A 21,311-nucleotide genomic window follows, 5' to 3' on the forward strand; every position below is an offset into this window, starting at 1 on the left:
TGATACTTTTTTTCAGGATTCTTTGGTTAGTAGAAAGTTCAGAAGAACAGCATTTAATTGAAATATAAACTAATTGCAACAATGTAAAAGTATTCACTGTTATTTTTCACCAAATTAATGCTAATTAAAATTAATAGATTGTTCAATAAAAGTATTAATAATTAAATAATAAAATAATTAAAATTAATAGATTGTTCAATAAAAGTATTAACTTATTTTAAAAAAGTGAAAATAAATATTAATATTGATTTATTAATGTCCACAATAAAACATTGATAAAGAGTACAAGAGAAGTGGAAAGGGTTAAAGGATCTAACCATCCTGAAGTGTTGTGATGGCTTCACTCTCTTCACTGTAGTCACTGTCTCCAATATCATTAGTGGCCTTCACTCTAAACTGATAGGAGGTGAAGGGCTTCAGTCTGAAATAAAAATAACACTCGCGAGTCAAAACACAGGAAGCAACGCAGAATGTGCTTTACATAAAGCCAGTAAAAAGTTACAATAAGTACTGTGACTTTATGCATGGCTAAAATCAAATCCCACAAAAGGTCTCAGCAGATGTCTTTTGTACCTGTCTACGATGTAGGAACTGGACTCATGGCTAACAGACGCAGAATGAACCGTCCAGTTCTTTTCCGGCAGCTCTCTGACCTGAACCGTGTAATACCGGACTGGCGATAAACCGTCGCTGCCTGGTTCCCATGACAACAGCACGCTGCGTGCCTGTACGTTTTCCTGAGGGACTGTGGGACGGCTGGTGGGCTGAGGCCGAGCTGGGGGTCAAAGGACAAGCATAAGAAGACTTAAAACTGAATCAAACAAAGCCAGTAATCAAACTCACTCCTATGTTCTAAAGTCCAAAACATTTACAATTGTATGAATTGGTTTGTTCAATCGTTTATATAAATGGTTCTTGTAAATTAACCTACTTTGATTTAATTTAACTGAGATCTTCATTGTTATTGTGCTCTGAAAGTAGAACTAAACTGTAAAATTATAGAATCTGATGCATGAAAAGGGAACAAATACATATCTTTTTGTTGGTTTAACTTAAAAAAGTAAGTAACCTGGTTGCCTTAAAATTTTGAGTTTATTGAAATTAAAAAATTTGAGTTGCGTTCAGATTAACCTTTTTAACACCGAACCTAAATACTGAAACTTAAGGCATAGGGATATGTTCACAATGTGATTGGTCGGCTTCTATGACGTATATTTCTAGACATAACTTACCGAACATCCAAAACAATGGTGTGTGCTGGAATAAATGCATTTGCTGTATATGTGTAGCCTACACACAGTTTAATAAGTGTGTTAAAACAGCAGCAGGAATCCCTCCGTCACACACACAAACCAAGATCTGCTGCGAGGAGACATGGTTCTGATGCCTGTACCGAAATGTGATGAGCAACGTTGCTTTTTAGGGTCGCATCTTGTGACATCATGTCCTGTTTTTAGTTTGTTTACATGTCTTTGGTCCATGCTGCGTTCATTTTTTTAAATTCAAACCACACCAGAGTTCATTTGGAAGAAGACCCATCTTTTGCTTGTTTGGTGTACACCAGCGTTAGGATGGCATCATTCACACTTATTCATATTAACTGCACAAACCGAGCATTCACACCAGGGTTTGTTTTAATCGAACCAAACAGGGTGAACACAACCTTCCAGTAGCATCCTCAATACTGGTTTTTATGTCTATACTCATATAGAAACTTGTATAATATTATCTCTGCTTCTCAGCACACTTATAATACTGCTGGACACTGTGAACATTTAAAAAAATACATTAGATTATGCAAAATGTATGACACTCATATTTAATTTGATAAGCGCACTTTATGAGTCAAAACCTCTGCTCTCTACACTGGATCTGTGCACTGCATGAATAATCTAAGGTCTGATTTTGATGCTCTATAGAGGAATGTGTCCAGCAAAACTTCCGCCAGACGTCTTAAACCACACCAAAGCAGGTCTGGCTAAAGGGGGTTTCATTTGTTTTGGACTCAACCTCAGTGGACTTTAGACATCTCTGTTCAGAGACATGAACACACAAACACGCACTCTAGATATTTGACGGATTACACGACGCTTTCTCAAGAGCAGGGAAGCACATATGCTACTAATGAATTACAGAATGCGTACCTAGTTTTTATTTATGAATATCTAAAGGAAACACCTATGATGATTAATTGTCTTGCTTAATGTCAACAGAACCATTGATGTGACTCTCAGTTTAAACTGCTCTTGCTCCATCGATGATACGTGATGACGTGTATTACCTCTTTTCTCCGTGGTGACCACTAAAGCCTCTGCTGCCTCTCCCCATCCCTTGCGTGTCTGCGCTCGGATACGGAACACGTACACCGACTCCGGCCTCAATCCGGTGACGGTATACTGCCGTGCGCTGGAGTTCAAGACGTCAAACGTGGCTGTGTTGCTATTGGTGGAGTTCAGGCGGTATGTGATCTGATAGGCTGGAGAGGGAACAGATGACATCACAGGGATCAGAACAGGACAAACTGTTTGGTTTGTTTCATTATTAGAGGAAACGCAAACCAATGAACAGGCAAAACCAATGTGATTTATTTTACAATGGGGTCGTTCAAGAGTGAAAGCAATTACACTTTATTTTTTTTAAAGTGTCATGAACTGGCTTTTTAATTTTTTTATACTGTTGTCTGAGGTCAACTAATGACATTTGTGTGTTTTTTACATAAAAAAACCCCATCATAACTAATAAGTAATAGGCTATTTTCTACACTGGTTTTGACGCTCTCTCCTGAACACTGGGTTTTGATGGGTGTCTCACACTGGAGACTTGGAAGTAAACGCCTACGGCTAGGATTGGAGAAGATTTGCATATTCAATGAGCTTGAGCTCCCCTGTCAGTTCGATTCACATGAGGGATTGTTTTAAAAGCGCTAACCAGAATGATTCTCTGGATCACAGGGCTTGTAAATGTCTTTATCAAACAAACAATGATTTATTTCTCATCCACCCGCGACTAATAAAAATATATTTTTTGTATTACTTGGCCCATCCAATCGGTGGATATAAGCATGAACCACACGCACCCACACACACACACACACACACAGATCAAGAAAGGAATGTTATTACACCGGCCTGCTGATGGGCGTACGTTTTGGTAGCCCATTTTGAAAACACAGCCCTGGGACTTCTTTTACATTTAAAAATTTTTTTTTTACTCACATAAGTGTGTTGCACCATTCCTGTCGGATCCAATATAGAAGGCACAGTATTTTTGTTTTAATTTCAATATGTCTGTAAATTTAGCATTGACCTGAGACTTGTTTACAAACGATTCCACAGTAAAATTAATCGAACTAGTGTACATTGTCTTCCCCACGTGAGCTGGAACTTCAAACTATGGAACGTGAGCTGGAACTTAAAAATAAATGAAGCATCACACATTCCTAATATTAGGATCCGAAGGAAGCTTATGCAGCGACTGTGTTCTTCCACAACCAGGAAAAGCTCAATATCTTGCCATCTTCTTCGGTATGTTTATTGCTGCTGGCTGGCGTGATTTGAACAGCTCCATGAGTCGGTGGGTGGGGCTACTGAATGAGACGCGCTGTAGACTCTATGTTTCGTCAGTCGATGACGTCAAGATGCGAACACGATCGTTTTCTGAGCCTGGTGTCTATAAAAGCTTTTCTTTGACTAACAAGGAAGTTTTTAGCTCTGAAACTTACAGGATATTCTTATATAATCATGACCTTTTATATATCAAAATCTCAAGGAAAAGTTGATTCCTCAATTCATCACCCGTTTAAATAAATTATTACTTTTTGTTTTAGCAAGGATGCATTAAATTGATCAAAATGCAGTAAAGACATTTATAAAGAATTCTGTTTCAAATAAATGCTGTTCTTTGACATCCAAGACTGGAGTAATGGCATAAATTAATGAAATCTTAATTATAATAAGAAAAATAATAAGAAGAATAAAATATATTCAAATAGTAACCTGTAAATTTGTGACAATATTTCACAATATTACCATTCTTACTGTATTTCTGATCAAATAAATGCAATTGTGTTGAGCTTTAGAGACAACTTTACCGTTAAAAAAAATCAGAATGGTAGTGTAAATAAGGATACATAATTCTCTTTATCTGAGATTTTTTTTTGCATATTTGCATGTGTAGGATCATTTAACCATCACTATTTAAAGTATTTAGGGATGTTTAGTCTCAAGATGGTAAAAAGAGGTCATTAAGAAGACAAACATGGCAGAAAACAGAAAGGGACGCACACGACACACATGACAAGCAAGCAAACAAACTCTTCTACCCAGTATGATTCCGTTGGGCTGGGAAGGTGGCTGCCAGATGAGTCTGACCGAGGTGGTCCGGACTTCAGGAAACAGAATGACGACAGGCGGCCCGGGCACTGAAGAAAAAAACATCATACAGTCTTATCATACAGACACATCTGAGTATATAATTAGGCAATTATTTATTTGTTATATACTGCAGTGCCCACCATCATCAAGGGTTCGCTCTAGGATTGAAGGAGAGCTGGGTCGGCCGTCTCCAATGCGGGTGAAGGCTAGCACCTGGATCTCATACAGAACATACTTCCCAAGTCCGGTCAGCTGAACACTATGGGTGGCGTTTCCTTCCACCGTCCAAAACTGAAGAGGAGAGTCTGAATCCTTCTCCTTATACACCACCTGAAAGATATCGGTCAAAGGTAAAGGGGATGGGGACCATGAACAGCAGTGGTCACTATTCACTTTCATTGTATAGAGAAAAAAAACACTAATGTATTCAAATTATTCAAGTTGTTTCAATGAAGAGTGTTTTTTTGGATTTTCACTGGAAAGTGGATCTCACAGACCTTGTAGCCCAAAATAAGTCCATTCCGATCAGGTTCAGGGACTTCAAACCAGCGCACCAGAATGCTGCTGGAGGTAGTGGCGAATGCAGAAACATTTGTGGGGCCACACGAGGGAACTGCATTAAAACAGAGGAAGACAGAAAAATTGGTTAACGTCAGATGTGGATAAAAGACACCATGAAGTCAGACAAAAGTCACTTATATATATTTATATATATATATATATATATATATATATATATATATATATATATATATATATATATATATATATATATATATATATATATATATATATATATATATATATATATATATATATATTTTTTTTTTATAAAGTATTGCAGTATTTTTACAAATAATTTATCCATGCACACCATTTTTTTTATTAATTTGTCCTCGTAATCTATCATCGAAATCATCGGAAGTTGTATATATGGATGAATTAGCCTTTCTAAATACACCAAAGCATTTCAAGTCCTTAATGGGTTGAAAAATGTTCATTGTATATTTGTGTGTGCGTGTGTGGGATTAAGTGTGCTGATGGCTGGACCCATATCAAAGGCAGTGAGTCCTGGAAGACACCAGATTTTGACCATTATTAAGTAACAGAGAATCACTCTGCGGCACAAATCCCCAGACACGGAGTGCATGATTGCGGGAATTTGATTGGCTAAAGAAAAATCAGGGGAGTCATGTGTACAGCCCCATGTGTTACCAATTTCCTCAACACCCACTTATTAATCCCAAACTTGCTTCCCTGAATTCTGGTAACCACGGAGACCGAGCCGAGCAGAAGGAGAGAAGGGGGAAAAGAGGTGGTCCAGAGGAAGTCAGGTTTGCTTCTATTTCATGGCACAGAAAGAATGAAAAGACTTGCATGTGTGTGCAGATCTGTGCCCATTTAAGCCTGTTTTAACAGGAAATCCTGGGCCCACATTCTATATATGATGAATGAGTTAAGACATGCATTGATCTCAACATATTTGAAAACATTTTCTTATTCCATATTATAAAATGGATAGCTCTGACTCCACAGTCTGGCTGAATGAGCCACGGTTGAAGCTATAAAATAGTGAATATTTATCTTCACACTTGTGAATATATATACTGTATACTATGTAAAAATGAATCACATTAATCATTATATCAACAACATTAAACCAATCTACAGTTATTTAAAAAAATAGCAATTTTTGATTGCAGTTTTCATTGCAATTACTTAATTAATACCTTATATATAATAATCACTACGTATTATTTTATGTCTTATATATTTTCAAGTTTAAAATAAGTGTAGCAAAGTATTCATAAAATATTGCATTAAATAGACAAAAAAATGAACTCTTTAATTTGGTACACGCTTGATTACTGGAACTTCTGAAGCCTGGCTATCCCTTACCAGACTCTCTGGTTCTTCCGCGTACGGGTTGACTCCACGGCCCTGCTCCGATGCCATTGATGGCCTGAACTCTGACCTCATACTCCGTCCACTCTTCCAGGTCCTCGATGGTGAACTCTCTCTCCAAGCGGTCTGCGATGATGTGCAGTAGGGCTTTGGACTGAGCTCCAGTCCTGCTGTACTGCACACGGTAACCCACCGAATCAGGGTTACCGTTGTACTCCCATTCAGGAAGAGGCTGATGGATGGTCAAAAAAAAAGAGAGTGAGTTTGTGTATCAGTGCCATATGTGTATATTACTTACATTCTAGAACATACCACCCATCTGAGCCACAGGCTGGTCTCGCTGGCTGTCCGCAGGGTGACGTTTGCAGGGGCCATATCAGGAGGAGCCTGGAGGGTCTGGATCTTCCTGGAAGGCTGGCTGGGTGGACTGGTGCCAACAATGTTCACCTGATGCATACGGAACCTGCAAATCGAAATAAACACTTAAATTAAAGCTATTAAAAAAATTAAAAATGCCAAAAGCACATGATGAAATTACAAAAGGAAATAAAATGAAACCTAAAAAATGTCATAAAATAAAAGCGAATTCAAAATAATAATAAATATTTAATTATTATATAGAGAATATTAAAATAATAAGTGGTCAAGCAAGACCAACTGTTGTTTATAGCTAAGGCCGTGTGTCCAAATATTATATATATTTTCCAGTTGTTTTAATGGGTGCGCCACGTTTTTTAAAACAGCAGCAACGTGAACATACTTTTTCCAGTTCAAGAATGTCTAAGTTTGGGTAAAATGCAGTGCTCATCACTGTCACTTTTTACCCAGCCGTCCAATCACAGTGGAGGAGGGGGCGGGGCAAACACCACAGCGACCATCCGCCACATGCTGCTGGGACAACGGCAACAGACGACACCAACAAGCACAACAACGAGGCACGATCATTGAAAACAAGAGCCAAACAACAAATACTTATCATTGTATCAACTTTTTATATTCAGAATCAAACTATCTGGGAAATCAGATATTAGTAACACTTCCAAAGCGTTTTTTAGGAAGCACTGGTGTTTTCAGCTGGCTAAAAAGGCTTTGGTGGACACACGGCTTAAGAGTAACATGGTTTTCTGTGATTTGAGTTCAAGGAGATCTGTCAGAAAGGAACCCATTGTTCTTTCACACCCTCTTGAGGCCTTATTTGATAAAATACTGAAGTTGAATAATAAAAGTCACCTATAAAAGGTGTAGGGGTTGAGGCCGGAGACCTCCAGAGAGCGAGCATCAGGCTCATTAGCCCGCTGATGGACCATCACCCAATCTTCATTCTCTCCGATGACACCGACCTGAAGGCAGAAGAGAAGAGAGAGATAGATTCATACAAGTGTTTAAGGCAAAGCTCAAGAACAGATTGTGAAAGCTTCACCCCCATGAATAAAGAGTGACCCACCTGGGCCTCCACCTGCCAACGAGAAATTGAAGTCTTGCCGTCGTATCCTGGCTTGAACTGTAAGGTCACTGATCGAGGGCCGATGTTTGAGATGGCCAAGTTTGTGGGAGGCCCAGGCGGCTCTGTATCGGAAGACAGAAAACAGTGTTCTAGTTTACATTAAGTTATTTACTTTTATTTAATCCAGAATACAATTTTGCAATGAATCCTAATTAGAAAAAAAAAAAACTCTTAAACCAAACATTTAAGGAATGTTGAAAATGTCTCGCTGTGTTATGGCGCCCTCTTTTGGTAAGATGAGACTATATAAAAATGAAATAAAAACTAATTTATATGGTGATCTGAGTGGTTTCTAAAATGTTCTGAACATGGCTGGGTGGTTGCTAGGGTGTTCCAGGAGGTTGCTAGGGATTTCAGAGATGTAGCACACGCATTGCTACATGGTTGTTAGGTAAATAGGTGTTTGGGGTGGTTGTTACGCCATAACAATAGCAAGCAACACTAAATGTACTTTCATAAGCAGCAGTTTCTGTAGTTTTCCCACAGTTATATGTATGCGTGAAAGGCAGAAACGAATGAGAGCAGGGGTACAAATCCTTCAACACTCACAGCTGTTGCCCAGCTTATTATCAGAAGATGAAATATGCCTCCAATAAAACACTGTGGGAATGCTGTGAAAGCAGCAGGGTCTGTATAACTTAATAAGGGTAACACGGTGCGACACTATGTCCGTTCAGGATTCCATAAACGTCTACATTTACTCTTGAATGTGTGCAGTTTGTACATGGTTTGAGTCTGGAATCCATAGACCGTCTAATGAAGCAATAAAGGAGAAACAATCTCTGCCCTGGGAGTCATAATAGTGAACTCCACGCAGCCAGGGCATACGCGCGTTTGTGCTGCGTCGATGCAATAACGAGAGCTCAGACGTTTAACTTTATAACCCTCTGTAGTCCTTTTAATGGGAGCTCTAAAACCAGTGGTGGTCTAAAGCTGGTTCAGGGGAACTCATTGAAAGAGAAGAGTGTGTGCTTTCTCTTCTCCTATTAACATACCAGACTTTGTACTGGTTTGGTTTTAATATGCAATTTGCCATAACTGTTTTGACTGGTCTGTGCGTGTATGTGTGCATACCACTTTACCTGGTGGTACTCCTGAAGAGATAGTTGAAGATGACAGCTGACCCTGACCTTTAGAGGTCATTCCGGCCACCTCAATGGTGTACGTGGTGAGAGCAGTTAGTCCAGTGACTCTGTATTCCAGAGTAACATTAGGCAGGTAGTGTGTAACCCGAGTGTTAGTACGGTTATACTCCTCCCATGATATACGATACCCTAGGAAACAAATATTAAATATAAATATTAGAGATGAACCAATGTGCTGGCCAATAATCAGTATCGGCCGATAAAAGCAAGAACTATCGTCGCATTAACTATATTCAACAGCAGACAGACACGTTTCTCCGCCCCCTTTTGATTAACAAATCAAAATGTTTGAAATGCAGACAAAACATTTCAAACATTTTGATTTGTTAATCAAAAGGGGGCAGAAAACGTGTCTTTCTTGTGTTGAACATAGTTAATGCGACAATAAAGGCCCGTTCACACTAAGGACGATAACTATAAGGATAACAAAGTAAAAAATGTAAAGGATAAAATGTAGTTCTAAAAATCATTCTCAATATTAATGAATAGTAGAGTTGCTGAATAATACATACAATGTAAGCTGATCAGAATCTGTCCTGCTTGAGCATTTGAACAAGCATTTAAGCACTTAGAATGAACGGAACGAAATTGTCCACTGCTGTGGACGCTAATATAGTTATCATTCTTGGTGTGTAGGGGCCTTAACTCATTCATAGTTAAAAAAAAATAGCGACATAATCAGGTTCTATTTGACCCTATAAAGAACCCATAGGTCAAGCCAGGGTTGCCAGGTCTGTGGTCATTCCCTATATCAAACTTTTTTTATAGCACGCCTCCCATTCAATAATCGCAAAGAGCTTTAGGCTTTGTTACTTCTTATAAGAAACATAAGGTTTGCAATAAATGCCGTTTTGTCACTCTTAAATGTGAAGTGACAGATCGCTGTAGCGCCCCAGTTTAAGAGTCTTTTCTACTTTAACTCTTTCCCGCCAGCGTTTTTGAAAAAAGTTGCCAGACAGTGCCAGCATTTTTGATCATTTTCACAAAAGTTTCATGGCCCCCAGAACATTTTGTGGTGTGAATATCTGAACATACAATATATCAAAAGAAGGCCTCTGCTTTTAAACAAAGAACCCGTTTTATTCTAGCTTCATGCCTATTTTATCAACACTTGAATGTGAGCATGTTTCAAAAAAAACAAACAAACAAAAAAGCAACATTTTTGACAAAAAAGTGCTTTTCTCAGCTTTTTGCCCAAGACTAGATCTGGATCGGATTCAGAACGATTGTTCAAAACTGATGGAGTAGATCGAGCCCATTAACACCCCCAAAGCTTGCACAGTCCTGTAATTTATCCTGGGTTGACATTTCATTTAGTATTGTTACACCGTTTTAATGTGTATATGCTGTTTAATGTTAATGATCACATTATTTTACATATGCTTCTGCTTACATATGCTATTGCTTGTTTCTGCTTCTTTTCCACCAGTGCTTTGAGAAAAAAAAGTCTTCTCATAGTCTTCTCAGCGTTTTCTCATAAATGCCAGGAAATTCCGTCAATGGTGGGTAAAGAGTTAATACAATGTACTAAATAGTTATAGCACTAAAAATGTATCTACTGTTCACAGTTCTTAAGTTATCTATAAAACTCAAAGTGTTTACAAAAGCAAATGTGACATAAAAATTTAATTGCTTAAGCAACCATGCCATTTTAGTTTGTTTCTAGAAGTCTTTGTGTTCTTTTGTCATAACTCGTGTTTTATGGGACGTTTACAAATCATACACTATGGTAAAAAGAGTTTTGAGGTTATCATATAATATTTTGCAAGGATCCACGTGAAAAGTCTTCATTATTCCATAATCTGCCCCTGTAATCATAATTTTGCATGAAAAGGATTAAAAAGGCTCTTGCTGTTTTACTGCCTTTACTGTTCACTTCTGTTCTTATGTATTAGTAGGTATTTTGCAAGTTGATGTTTATATCCTGTTCGACAATATCAATTCTTCAAAATATTATAACTGCTCGTCCACAATCACATGCATGTCAATCAGGACCATCTAGCAAACAGCATAGAAACCCAGTCTCATACACTTGATATCTGTGATTGGGGTTGCAGAAGTCATCAATGGAGCGAAGAAAAAAATATTATTTCTGCATTAAAAATAATTGTGATTAACAGATAAAAATCTCACCAGTCAGAACGCCGTTCTTCTCATTGGGTTCTCTCCAGCTGACTTTGAGAGAAGTGTCTAGAATTTCAGTGAAGCTCAGGTGACCCACAGCACCAGGAGCTGAAAATACAGGACAGGGATCAGACTGTGAGACCTTCACAAGTACAGTATTTCTGGAGATGTGAGTGTGGTTTCCATTAAAACAAGGTCAGAGGTTATCCTGTTTCCACTGCTTCTTGGAATTGAAAGCACTGAACATCAGCAATGATCATGTAAAGAAGGGCTTAAAAAAACGAAGAAGCAAAATCCATCCGTTCACTCAGAGCTGAATCAGCACGTCAACGTTTTGAGCATGCTAAAATGTTAATAATATAATGACACATGCCAGTGTCTGACCATACATTAAGCCAAACTTCGACAGCATGATGTATAATTATATTTAAAAAAAAATATGAACATGAATAGTAGCAGTTCTACACTAACCTGCAATTTTCACTGGTTTCAAAACACACACTGCTGGATATTACCTGCCATTCATTTTCACTTAAATGTAATGCTTTAAGGTTGGTGATATATCCTCTGAAAAACTCCTGAGATAAAGCTAACACCAGCACATTGCCATTGCAACTTAAATATGATGACTTGACAACTGAGGAAGAACATTTTAACAAGTGCAATATGTTCCTGGATCTTTCCAATCAACCAATCAGATCTGAGGGACACGTTTACAGTTTACAGAGTCAAGCTTAAGCTTACAACCAGAGTTATGTCACTTCTACAGCAGTGCTATTCACTATCACTCCTTCTGATTTTAGGGATAACTTATGGGTAGGGTTAGGTATAGGGGTAGGTTCCTAAACCCAACTCAGGATCAACAAAATATGTTGACACAGGAACGCATCTAAAAATCTGCAAAATCAGGTCGTTCTCATCAGAAATGTGAAGCAACTTCACATTTGCATAGGCCGCACTATTTGAATTCATAATTGGTTGATGGCCAAATTAAAATATTAAACGGAAAATTTGGTTGGACCGAGCCCAACAAAAAAACGGGTAGCCAATCAGCATTAGGATGTGTATGAGGATATCCTTGGAAAACCCAGACAACTTTTGGCAAATTTAGATTTGCTCTGCAAGTAGTCTGGCAAAGAGCTCATTCAAACCCATTTCTAATCCGTCCAAATCGCGGCACCAATTAGAAATGTTGGGGCGGGCTTTACACGATGACGACGGTAGATTTTGTACACTACAAAGATGGATGCCGCTGTGGAACATCACTTGTTTGAATTAGGTAGCACGTCTGTTTTAAGCAATTTAAACGTTTCCTTTTCGTTAAAACCCGAGCAAAGGACAACACTCGGCTACCAAATGTGGGTTACACCGACTACTTTGATGAGGAGGATGGGGAGTGTGATCATGTGCTAACACACACAGCAGCTCTGGATCTGGCCTTTCTGTGATTATTTCCTCACACCAGATCTGGTAATCATGTAAAATAATAATAATAATTGTAAATAAATAACTAGCGTAACTATGCTCAAGTCTGAAAATGTTCTTACACATCAGAAATGACTGAATTTGAATACTTTTTTGAGACAATTTACTCCTCAATATTATTATATCCTCAATTTATTGTATTGCTGTCTCAGATGATTCTCCATCGCTCTGCATACGTCATCGTCCGTTGGTGACGCCCATTTGGAAATGATTTGTCTATGAAGCTTTGCCAGACCATAACTCCGTTATACTGAGAATGGTCTGGTTTTAACCAGGCTAGTATGAGGATGGAGGAAAGAGAGTGGGCAAGAGAGAGATTTGAAGAAAGACTTTTGAAAGAGAGATGAGAGACAATACAAAAGAGAATATCATAGAGGAATATCACTGGAAGGCTTATGATCAGGAAAGAGCTTTAGGACCTGCATTAATATTAGAAAAGCTTTTCGGCACTGGAGAGACCCAAGCGGGAAGGCCTGGAAACGGATGCAGAGGTTGCATTGTTTCTACTCGATACGTGAGTAACACTGCTTTTGTGCTTTTCACAGAATCAAAAAATGCTGTTGTTGTAATGTTAGCCATAGTTACAGGACAGTTTTGAGTGTCATCGTTTGTCTGGAGCTGCTGGTGACTAACAAACCACTCTTGCTTGTATTTACTCGTATGTGATATATGTCAATTTTTTTGTGCTTCCTGTCTTTCATGAAGCATTATTTTGCTTTGCGTCTGCTATGATAAATAGACATCCTCTCTTGCATTGCGTGCGTAACAGAGACCATCCTTGTTAACGTACGAGACTCTGTGCAGGTTGTAAAGTGTTAGTGAATTTAGGAGGGGGAGCAATGAAGAGAGGGGTTGCTTTGATTTCAAATGTGAACAATTCTGGGAGATTGCATTGCACTCTATTTTGTTTTTGCTTTTGTTTATGGTCAAATTTAATTGGTTTCCCTTTTTTGAACCGGTTCAGAGCCCTGATGTAAGGTGAGAATGTGTGTGTCGAAGCAGCACTTACTGTCTTCATGTGTGCGCAGGCGTCGTGGAGAGCTGCGAGGGCCATCTCCAGGTGTTGTGAAGCAGAGCACAGAGGTGAAGTACTCGGAGAACTTCTTCAAGCCGGTGATGTGACCCACATGCACGCTGTCCTGGAAGTTCGGTCGAACTGTCACTACGGTCATCTCATCTTCCCTTCCTGGCTCCCATGCTAACAGCTAAAAAAGGAATAGGATAAATTGTCCGGTTTTTATTTTTTATTTATTTAACTTTAATTATCAACTATTTGCTACTACTTATTTGTTTTTACTTTCATTTATGCTTAAAGTGTTAGTTCACCCAAAAATAAAATTTCGGTCATTAATTACTTACCCTCATGTCGTTCGACACCCATTAGACCTCTGTTCATCTTTGGAACACAAATGAAGGTATTTTTGTTGAAATCCAATAGCTCAGAAAGGCCTTCATTGACACCAATGTCATTTCCTCTCTCAAGACCCATAAAAGGCACTAAAGACGCCGTTACAAAGCCCATCTCACTACAGTGACTCCACAATAATTTGTGACCAGTCACGGAAAGTAGGGACACAAGTCAGTTCTGGGGCATTTTGAGTTATTCAAAGATTCTGAAAGTGTAGTCTCCAAACTTTCCAACGACGTGTAACACATGGAAATCGGATAATATTTGGAGAAGTTGTGGCCATCTGAATGTAGGCATTTAGAAAAGTTTAAACGAGAAAAAACAGCCTCTAAAGTTGATCAGTTCTCACCTGTTCTCACCTGCTGGGAATGACAATAGGGCTCATTTAGATCTCATTTTGATAAGCCATACCCCCTGTAGAGCTGCATGGTTGCTAGTAACGACAGACATGATGGGAAAAATTGGACCGCATACTATTAATAATAAAGGATAGCAAATGCTAACATTACCATCTAAAAGCCCACTATAGTAATGGTTTTTTTTTGGCAAGTGATACGATGCTAACGATTACAATTAAAACGACAGTTAAGAACAATAGGTAGGTATGGAAAGGTCTAAACATGAGATAACGTGTACGTGTTCTTAGAATGAACACAAAACGACAAACTTTGGTGTTTATGGAAACACCCCATAAGAAACAGAAAAGTATTCTTGCAAATCTCGTTGTCTCCAATGAAGTAAGTCGTTCGGGCACACTTTCTGTTTGCCGGGGGGTCTTCTTAGTGGATGTACTGTGTGTCTGTTTGAAGCGATTAAAGACAGATAAATGGGTAAAGTCTGTAACCGTGGAAATCCGTGGTAAGGCGTATGTCATTATGTTTTGACGCAAATCAATCAGAGGTTCGAATCCGCCTTTTGTCACACACTCTAACTGAGAAACACTTATTAATAAACACATGTTAGATGCTTTATTTCCACTTTTCTAATATTTTCTCGATTCTTTTTGAAAATAAATGCCTTTCCGATCTGATATGTGATGGGAAAAGGGAGTACAGAGAGTGTGGAAAAAGGCAGATTCTAACCTCTGATCGATTTGCGTCAAAACTTGATGACATGTGCCTTACCCCTACACTATAGCCACGGTTACAGATTTGACCCATTTCTCTGTCTTTATCCCCGTCAAATGTTACTATCGATATAGCCTCTGATTTCTCACGGTCCAACTCGTCTGACGCCAGTCTGATACATTCCTCTTCTTCATCTTCGCTCAGTTGTAGATTAGGGTATTATTCAGTCTTATTATGTCGCTTTCATCGTCGCTCAGATCATCTCTACAGCCGGCCAGAACGCTGCATAAATAATTAGCCACGCGTCCCTTGGAGGGCGGGGCAATAACAAAAGCCAGTATGGAAATACACACAGACAAAACAAGGCGATTTCAACCTCAAAATGTACGCTTTTAAATATACCATTAATGCCATCTCAAACACGGAGAGGCTTCTTCGAGATTTCAGCTAACAGATTCTGCAAAAAAGCGAAAATGACATAATTTGAAAAAACAAACAAAAAAACGCTTATTTCTCATTTTGCTCAAAAGAAGAGATGACATTGGTGTAAATGAAGGCCTGTCTGAGCCATCGGATTTCAACAAAAATATCTTTATTTGTGTTCTGAAGATGAAAAAAGGTCTTACGGTTATCAAACGACACTAGCAATTAATGACAGAATTTAAATTTTTGGGTGAACAAACCCTTTAAACTTACTTTTAGTTTATTTTGAAGTAACGTTACTTTAATTTTTGTTTATTCCCTGATGATTCTGATGTCTGGATCAAAATAGTGAACTAAAATAAGAGTGAATTTTTTTTTAAATAATCTAAATCCCCCATAACCTAGAAGTGGCGTGCAAGATTGAACGGCTTTGTGCATCATCGACACACATTACCTAATTTGCATAATGGTGTTCAAATAAGCGTGATTCATTCTAAGTGAATTCCCTCAGAGAATGGCTGAATGGTCTCAGATTTTCTCCCTTGTCCCAATACTATGGTGGATTATTTGGCGTTTCAAAGTTTATAGACACTTGAAACTCTCCTCTGAGGGCACTAAAAAGGGAATGAGAGTTATAAGATTGTTCTCGAATGAGTCCACAGAGAAAGAGAGAGAGAGAGAAAGCCTGCCGACAAATATTCCCTCCAATCCCAGCTGTTGTTGTCTGGGGCCGAGCCTAAACATGGCTAATAAGCTATTAAGACTAATGTGTCCGGCTGACTGTCTCCATTTTGTAATTGTCCTAAACAATTCTTTCCAGAGACAGTCTGGCTATAAAGAACCAGAGTGACAGGAGGATCAATTCCAGATCTCTCAGCAAAAATGAAAACAAAGGAATGAGAGCAGGGAGTTTAAAAGAGACCTTTGGCTAGTCTTGCATCAACAAACTCTTACAAACCTAAAAATAAAAGCTGCGTTTAATGCATTTTCAGCAGCCCAGGCCATTTATTCTCATTCTTTGAGCGTTTACCTTGTAGCCCTGGTTGATACCGTTGATGAACTGCGGGTTCGGGGCTGTCCAGGTGAAGCGTATTGTGGTGGAGTTGACAGGTTCTGCCTTCACGTTGCCTGGAGCGATGGTGGGAACTAGTTGACAGGTAAAATGGAAAAAGGAAGACTGAGATGGAAACAAATGAGACTTCTTTTTTTGGAAACATGTTTTAGCTGCTAAACCCCAGAAATCTGATGGAAAAGATTCATTAGTTCTGTCTTCGCAAATTATAGATTGCAGACAACTAAACAGAAGTATTTTAAAGGAATAATTATCCAAAAGTGCCTCAAAACATTCCAAGCCCATATACTATCATTTTTAAAAGGAGATTTTTTAAGAATTTATACAGAGCTCTTTTGTGTGCAATAACAGTTCACAGTGACTTCAAAATTTTGATATACATAAATACATAAATTATAAATTTTGGTTTGTTCAATCACATGACTAATGAAATTTAGATTAGATATTGAGATAAGAAAGTGAAGATAAAAAAAAAACAGCATACAAGTTTGGAATAATGGAATATACTAATAGATATCAGTAAATAATTCATTTTAAAGATAATAAATATGGGTAAGTCAAAAAAATAAATCAAACAAATAAACAGACAGACAAACAAACACATCCATTATTGGTCAAAAGTTTGGGGTCTGTATGATGTTTTTCTTTTTTTGTAAAATCTCTTATGCTCACCAAGGCTGCACTTATTTGATCAAATATAGAAAAAAACTAAATATTGTGAAACATTACAATTTAAAATGACTGTTTTCTATTAAATATATTTGAAAATGTATGTTCCTCCTATGATTTCAAGCTGAATTTTTATTTATTCCAGTCTTCAGTGTCACATGATCCGGAAGTAATTCAGTGATTTAATTTTGCTTAAAGTGATAGTTCACCCAAAAATTAAAAATGTATATTTATCTGCTCACCCTCAAAGCAGTATAAATGAACAGTATTTCCCATAGAGATATGCCGGATCTTGTATAACTATATACAAGTATTTTTATAGTTGTTGTAACTATATAAATACTGTTTGGTTTCTCACACAAACCAATTTTTTTGTGTTATAAGACATCAAAGTGTCGTCACAAGCTGCTGTGTTTAATATAAATTTGTATGTCTATGTGTTTTTTACTTTCATAGTGGCTCTCATAGAAAAACACCCCATTGACATGCATTTTACGAGCGACGGTTAGAGTTAAAAATCTTAATTTGTGTTCTACTGAAGAAAAAAGCACACCTACATCTTGGGTGCCCTGGGTGTAAGCAGATACACATACAATTTTCTTTTTTGGGTGAACTATCACTTTAAGAAACAATGTTGAAATCAGTTGTGCTGCTTAATATTTCTGTGGAAACTGTGATACTAATTCAGGATTCATTGATAACAGAAATATTTTGGAATGTTATACAATTCTTTAGTGTTATTTTTGATCAATGTGATGCCTTTTTGCTCAAATTTTTTTTGAATGGTAGTGCATGATGAATGAATGAATTAATCGGTTTTAAACCCTCACCTCCCTGGAGTGTCCACTCTGTAACCTTATGGCAGTAAACACCTAGTCCAGCTCCATTATACGCCGCCACCTCAATTTCATAATTAGTCCAGATGATGAGATCCTCCAGCAGCAGGTTGGTGACATCAGTGTTAGAGATATTTTTATACTGGATATCCACAGGCAGACCGGTCAGCCGATACCTGAGATTAGCAGAGGGCTCTATTGTTACAGATGCAAAGATTTTCTGATCTTAACTGACAGAGAGCTTTGACAGAGAAGAGAAATTCCTCAGGATAACCCTCTCTAAAAATATATCTTGTCGTCATCTGATCTTCTTGGTAACGCAGTACCAACAATAAGCTACAGAGGGTGACAAAGAACCACTCTAGAAAGTCATGGCATTCTGTGTGTTTTTCCTGAGCTGAGCCGAGGACCATATGGGGCGACCAAGGTTTGCAATATCAAAGACGGCCTTCAGCTTTCCTCAATGATGCACAAGAAAAATATATAAATAAATGAACAAAGTCCATTTCACCGTTATCACTGACAGAGGAAAATGCCCTGAAGTGCTCAGATCCTGAAGTAGCCTTGAAATAATAGGCCTACAATAAAATCAAATTCACCCACAAACCTGCTGTGGAGAAAGTGAATTTAGACCAACTGTAAAAAAGCATTATTGGTGTTGACTTAGAAAAACATACTACAAAAGACTGAGAGTAAAATAATTGTAACATATAGAAAAAACTAAAGGTTTAAGATACAATAAGAACCCAGACACAAGTAAACATGTCTCACCGGATGATGTATCCTCTCAGGATGCCATTTTGGTGGCTTTCTGGTGGTGGCTGCCACTGAATCATGATGGACTGGTTTGTGCGGCCACTGGCAATGACGTTCTGAGGGGCAGCGCTGGGTGGTTCCTCTGGAAGAGAGACCCTGGAGGAAAGAAGGTAAACATTAGTAATGGTGGTAATATTATTTTGACATATTTTATTATACAGACGATGCATCAACTACTCCAGATGCATGCTGTACATTCTCATAGCTGTCAAAATAAATGTTCTTGCCTGACACTTGCCTCAGAAAAAAAAGTATTGGCTGATGCTGATAATTAATAAATGGCAAATATTTGCAGATCTGTTTGTTGTTAGAAAGGCAGACAGTTTAAAATATACAAGCCAAAATAAAGAAAATATGTTTTTATATGTTTTATTACGTTTTTAGTATTATTTAAATCATATTATTGTTATTATATTATTATCAGGACACACACATATTTCCCAATTGCATTACCATACATTATATTTAACATTATACATAGTAGTTTAATGTAGTAATGCCACTAAAACTCAATAAACATCTTTTTTTCCTCATGCAGAACTCGTGTCACGTGCACACAGCCTCTCCTGATGCTCACTATGTTCCGCAAACCATCTAAAATGTTTTAAATAACCATACTACTAAAACTAAATGTGATATGGTGATTTAAATTATGTTTGCACTTTCCGGAGGCACGTGCGCTTCAGATGATCAATGCAATCAGTCACAGTTCTAATCGCAAGACAACGTCAAATATTCCCAGACTGTAAATGGTTAGTTCTGTATTTACTCACTCTCATGTTGTTTTAGCGCATCACATTTGTACATCCGTGTTTACTGCAGCAAGCATGTCGTAAAAAAAAAACTGTTCATCATAAAAAGCCATTATCTCTTCAGAAGCCCTTATGACATTTTTTGGATCTACAGGTCCTTCTAAAAAAATTAGCATATTGTGATAAAGTTCATTATTTTCCATAATGTAATGATACAAATTTAACTTTCATATATTTAAGATTCATTGCACACCAACTGAAATATTTCAGGTCTTTTATTGTTTTAATACTGATGATTTTGGCATATAGCTCATGAAAACCCAAAATTCTAAAAAAATTAGCATATCATGAAAAGGTTCTTTAAACGAGCTATTAACCTAATCATCTGAATCAACTAAATGGTAAAAAGGTAAATGGACTGCATTTATATAGCGCTTTTAACAGACCCTATGGCCATCCAAAGCGCTTTACATTTTTGCCTCACATTCACCCATTCATACACCGACGGCGATGTCAGCCATGTAAGGCGCCATCCAGCTCATCGGGAGCAGCTGGGGGTCAGGTGTCTTGCTCATGGACACCTCGACACTTGGTCAGGTGGAACCGGGGATTGAACCACCAACCTTCTGGTTTGTAGACAACCTACATGAACCACTGAGCCACTGCCGCCCCCGGCTAATCTAAACTCTAAACACCTGCAAAAGATTCCTGAGGCTTTTAAAAACTCCCAGCCTGGTTCATTACTCAAAACCGCAATCATGGGTAAGACTGCCGCCCTGACTGCTGTCCAGAAGGCCATCATTGACACCCTCAAGCGAGAGGGTAAGACACAGAAAGAAATTTCTAAACGAATAGGCTGTTCCCAGAGTGCTCTATCAAGGCACCTCAGTGGGAAGTCTGTGGGAAGGAAAAAGTGTGGCAAAAAACGCTGCACAACGAGAAGAGGTGACCGGACCCTGAGGAAGATTGTGGAGAAGGACCGATTCCCGACCTTGGGGGACCTGCGGAAGCAGTGGACTGAGTCTGGAGTAGAAACATCCAGAGCCACCGTGCACAGGCGTGTGCAGGAAATGGGCTACAGGTGCCGCATTCCCCAGGTCAAGCCACTTTTGGGCTACAGAGAAGCAGCACTGGACTGTTGCTCAGCGGTCCAAAGTACTTTTTTCGGATGAAAGCAAATTTTGCATGTCATTCGGAAATCAAGGTGCCAGAGTCTGGAGGAAGACTGGGGAGAAGGAAATGCCAAAATGCCTGAAGTCCAGTGTCAAGTACCCACAGTCAGTGATGGTCTGGGGTGCCATGTCAGCTGCTGGTGTTGGTCCACTGTGTTTTATCAAGGGCAGGGTCAATGCAGCTAGCTATCAGGAGATTTTGGAGCACTTTATGCTTATAACAGCTGAAAAGATTTATGGAGATGAAGATTTCGTTTTTCAGCACGACCTGGCACCTGGATGAGCTTAAGGCCGCTATCGAAGCATCCTTGGCCTCCATAACACCTCAGCAGTGCCACAGGCTGATCGCCTCCATGCCACGCCGCACTGAAGCAGTAATTTCTGCAAAAGGATTCCCGACCAAGTATTGAGTGCATAACTGAACATAATTATTTGAAGGTTGACTTTTTTTGTATTAAAAACACTTTTCTTTTATTGGTCGGATGAAATATGGTAATTTTTTTAGATTTTCATGAGCTGTATGCCAAAATCATCAGTATTAAAACAATAAGACCTGAAAT

At 38.4% G+C, this 21,311-nt stretch overlaps 1 protein-coding gene across 7 annotated transcripts in view; it reads right to left on the bottom strand.

The window, feature by feature from the left end:
• sdk2b (sidekick cell adhesion molecule 2b) overlaps nucleotides 1-21,311 on the bottom strand; it is a 396,614-nt gene that overhangs the window by 32,846 nt on the left and 342,457 nt on the right. For all 7 annotated transcript variants that reach the window (XM_067429560.1, XM_067429561.1, XM_067429556.1 and 4 more), the window contains exons 16-31: nucleotides 18,783-18,923; nucleotides 18,006-18,187; nucleotides 16,465-16,580; nucleotides 13,546-13,741; nucleotides 11,061-11,159; nucleotides 8,865-9,056; nucleotides 7,723-7,844; nucleotides 7,509-7,618; nucleotides 6,591-6,741; nucleotides 6,273-6,510; nucleotides 4,871-4,986; nucleotides 4,514-4,703; nucleotides 4,322-4,420; nucleotides 2,282-2,476; nucleotides 574-775; nucleotides 318-421 (exon numbers count right to left, since the gene is read on the bottom strand). In XM_067429560.1, coding sequence (XP_067285661.1) covers nucleotides 318-421; nucleotides 574-775; nucleotides 2,282-2,476; nucleotides 4,322-4,420; nucleotides 4,514-4,703; nucleotides 4,871-4,986; nucleotides 6,273-6,510; nucleotides 6,591-6,741; nucleotides 7,509-7,618; nucleotides 7,723-7,844; nucleotides 8,865-9,056; nucleotides 11,061-11,159; nucleotides 13,546-13,741; nucleotides 16,465-16,580; nucleotides 18,006-18,187; nucleotides 18,783-18,923 — 2,453 coding nt within the window. The remainder of the gene's footprint in view (nucleotides 1-317; nucleotides 422-573; nucleotides 776-2,281; nucleotides 2,477-4,321; nucleotides 4,421-4,513; nucleotides 4,704-4,870; nucleotides 4,987-6,272; nucleotides 6,511-6,590; nucleotides 6,742-7,508; nucleotides 7,619-7,722; nucleotides 7,845-8,864; nucleotides 9,057-11,060; nucleotides 11,160-13,545; nucleotides 13,742-16,464; nucleotides 16,581-18,005; nucleotides 18,188-18,782; nucleotides 18,924-21,311) is intronic.

The sequence above is a fragment of the Pseudorasbora parva genome, chromosome 21 (genome assembly GCF_024679245.1).
Source record: "Pseudorasbora parva isolate DD20220531a chromosome 21, ASM2467924v1, whole genome shotgun sequence".
Taxonomy (NCBI): domain Eukaryota; kingdom Metazoa; phylum Chordata; class Actinopteri; order Cypriniformes; family Gobionidae; genus Pseudorasbora; species Pseudorasbora parva.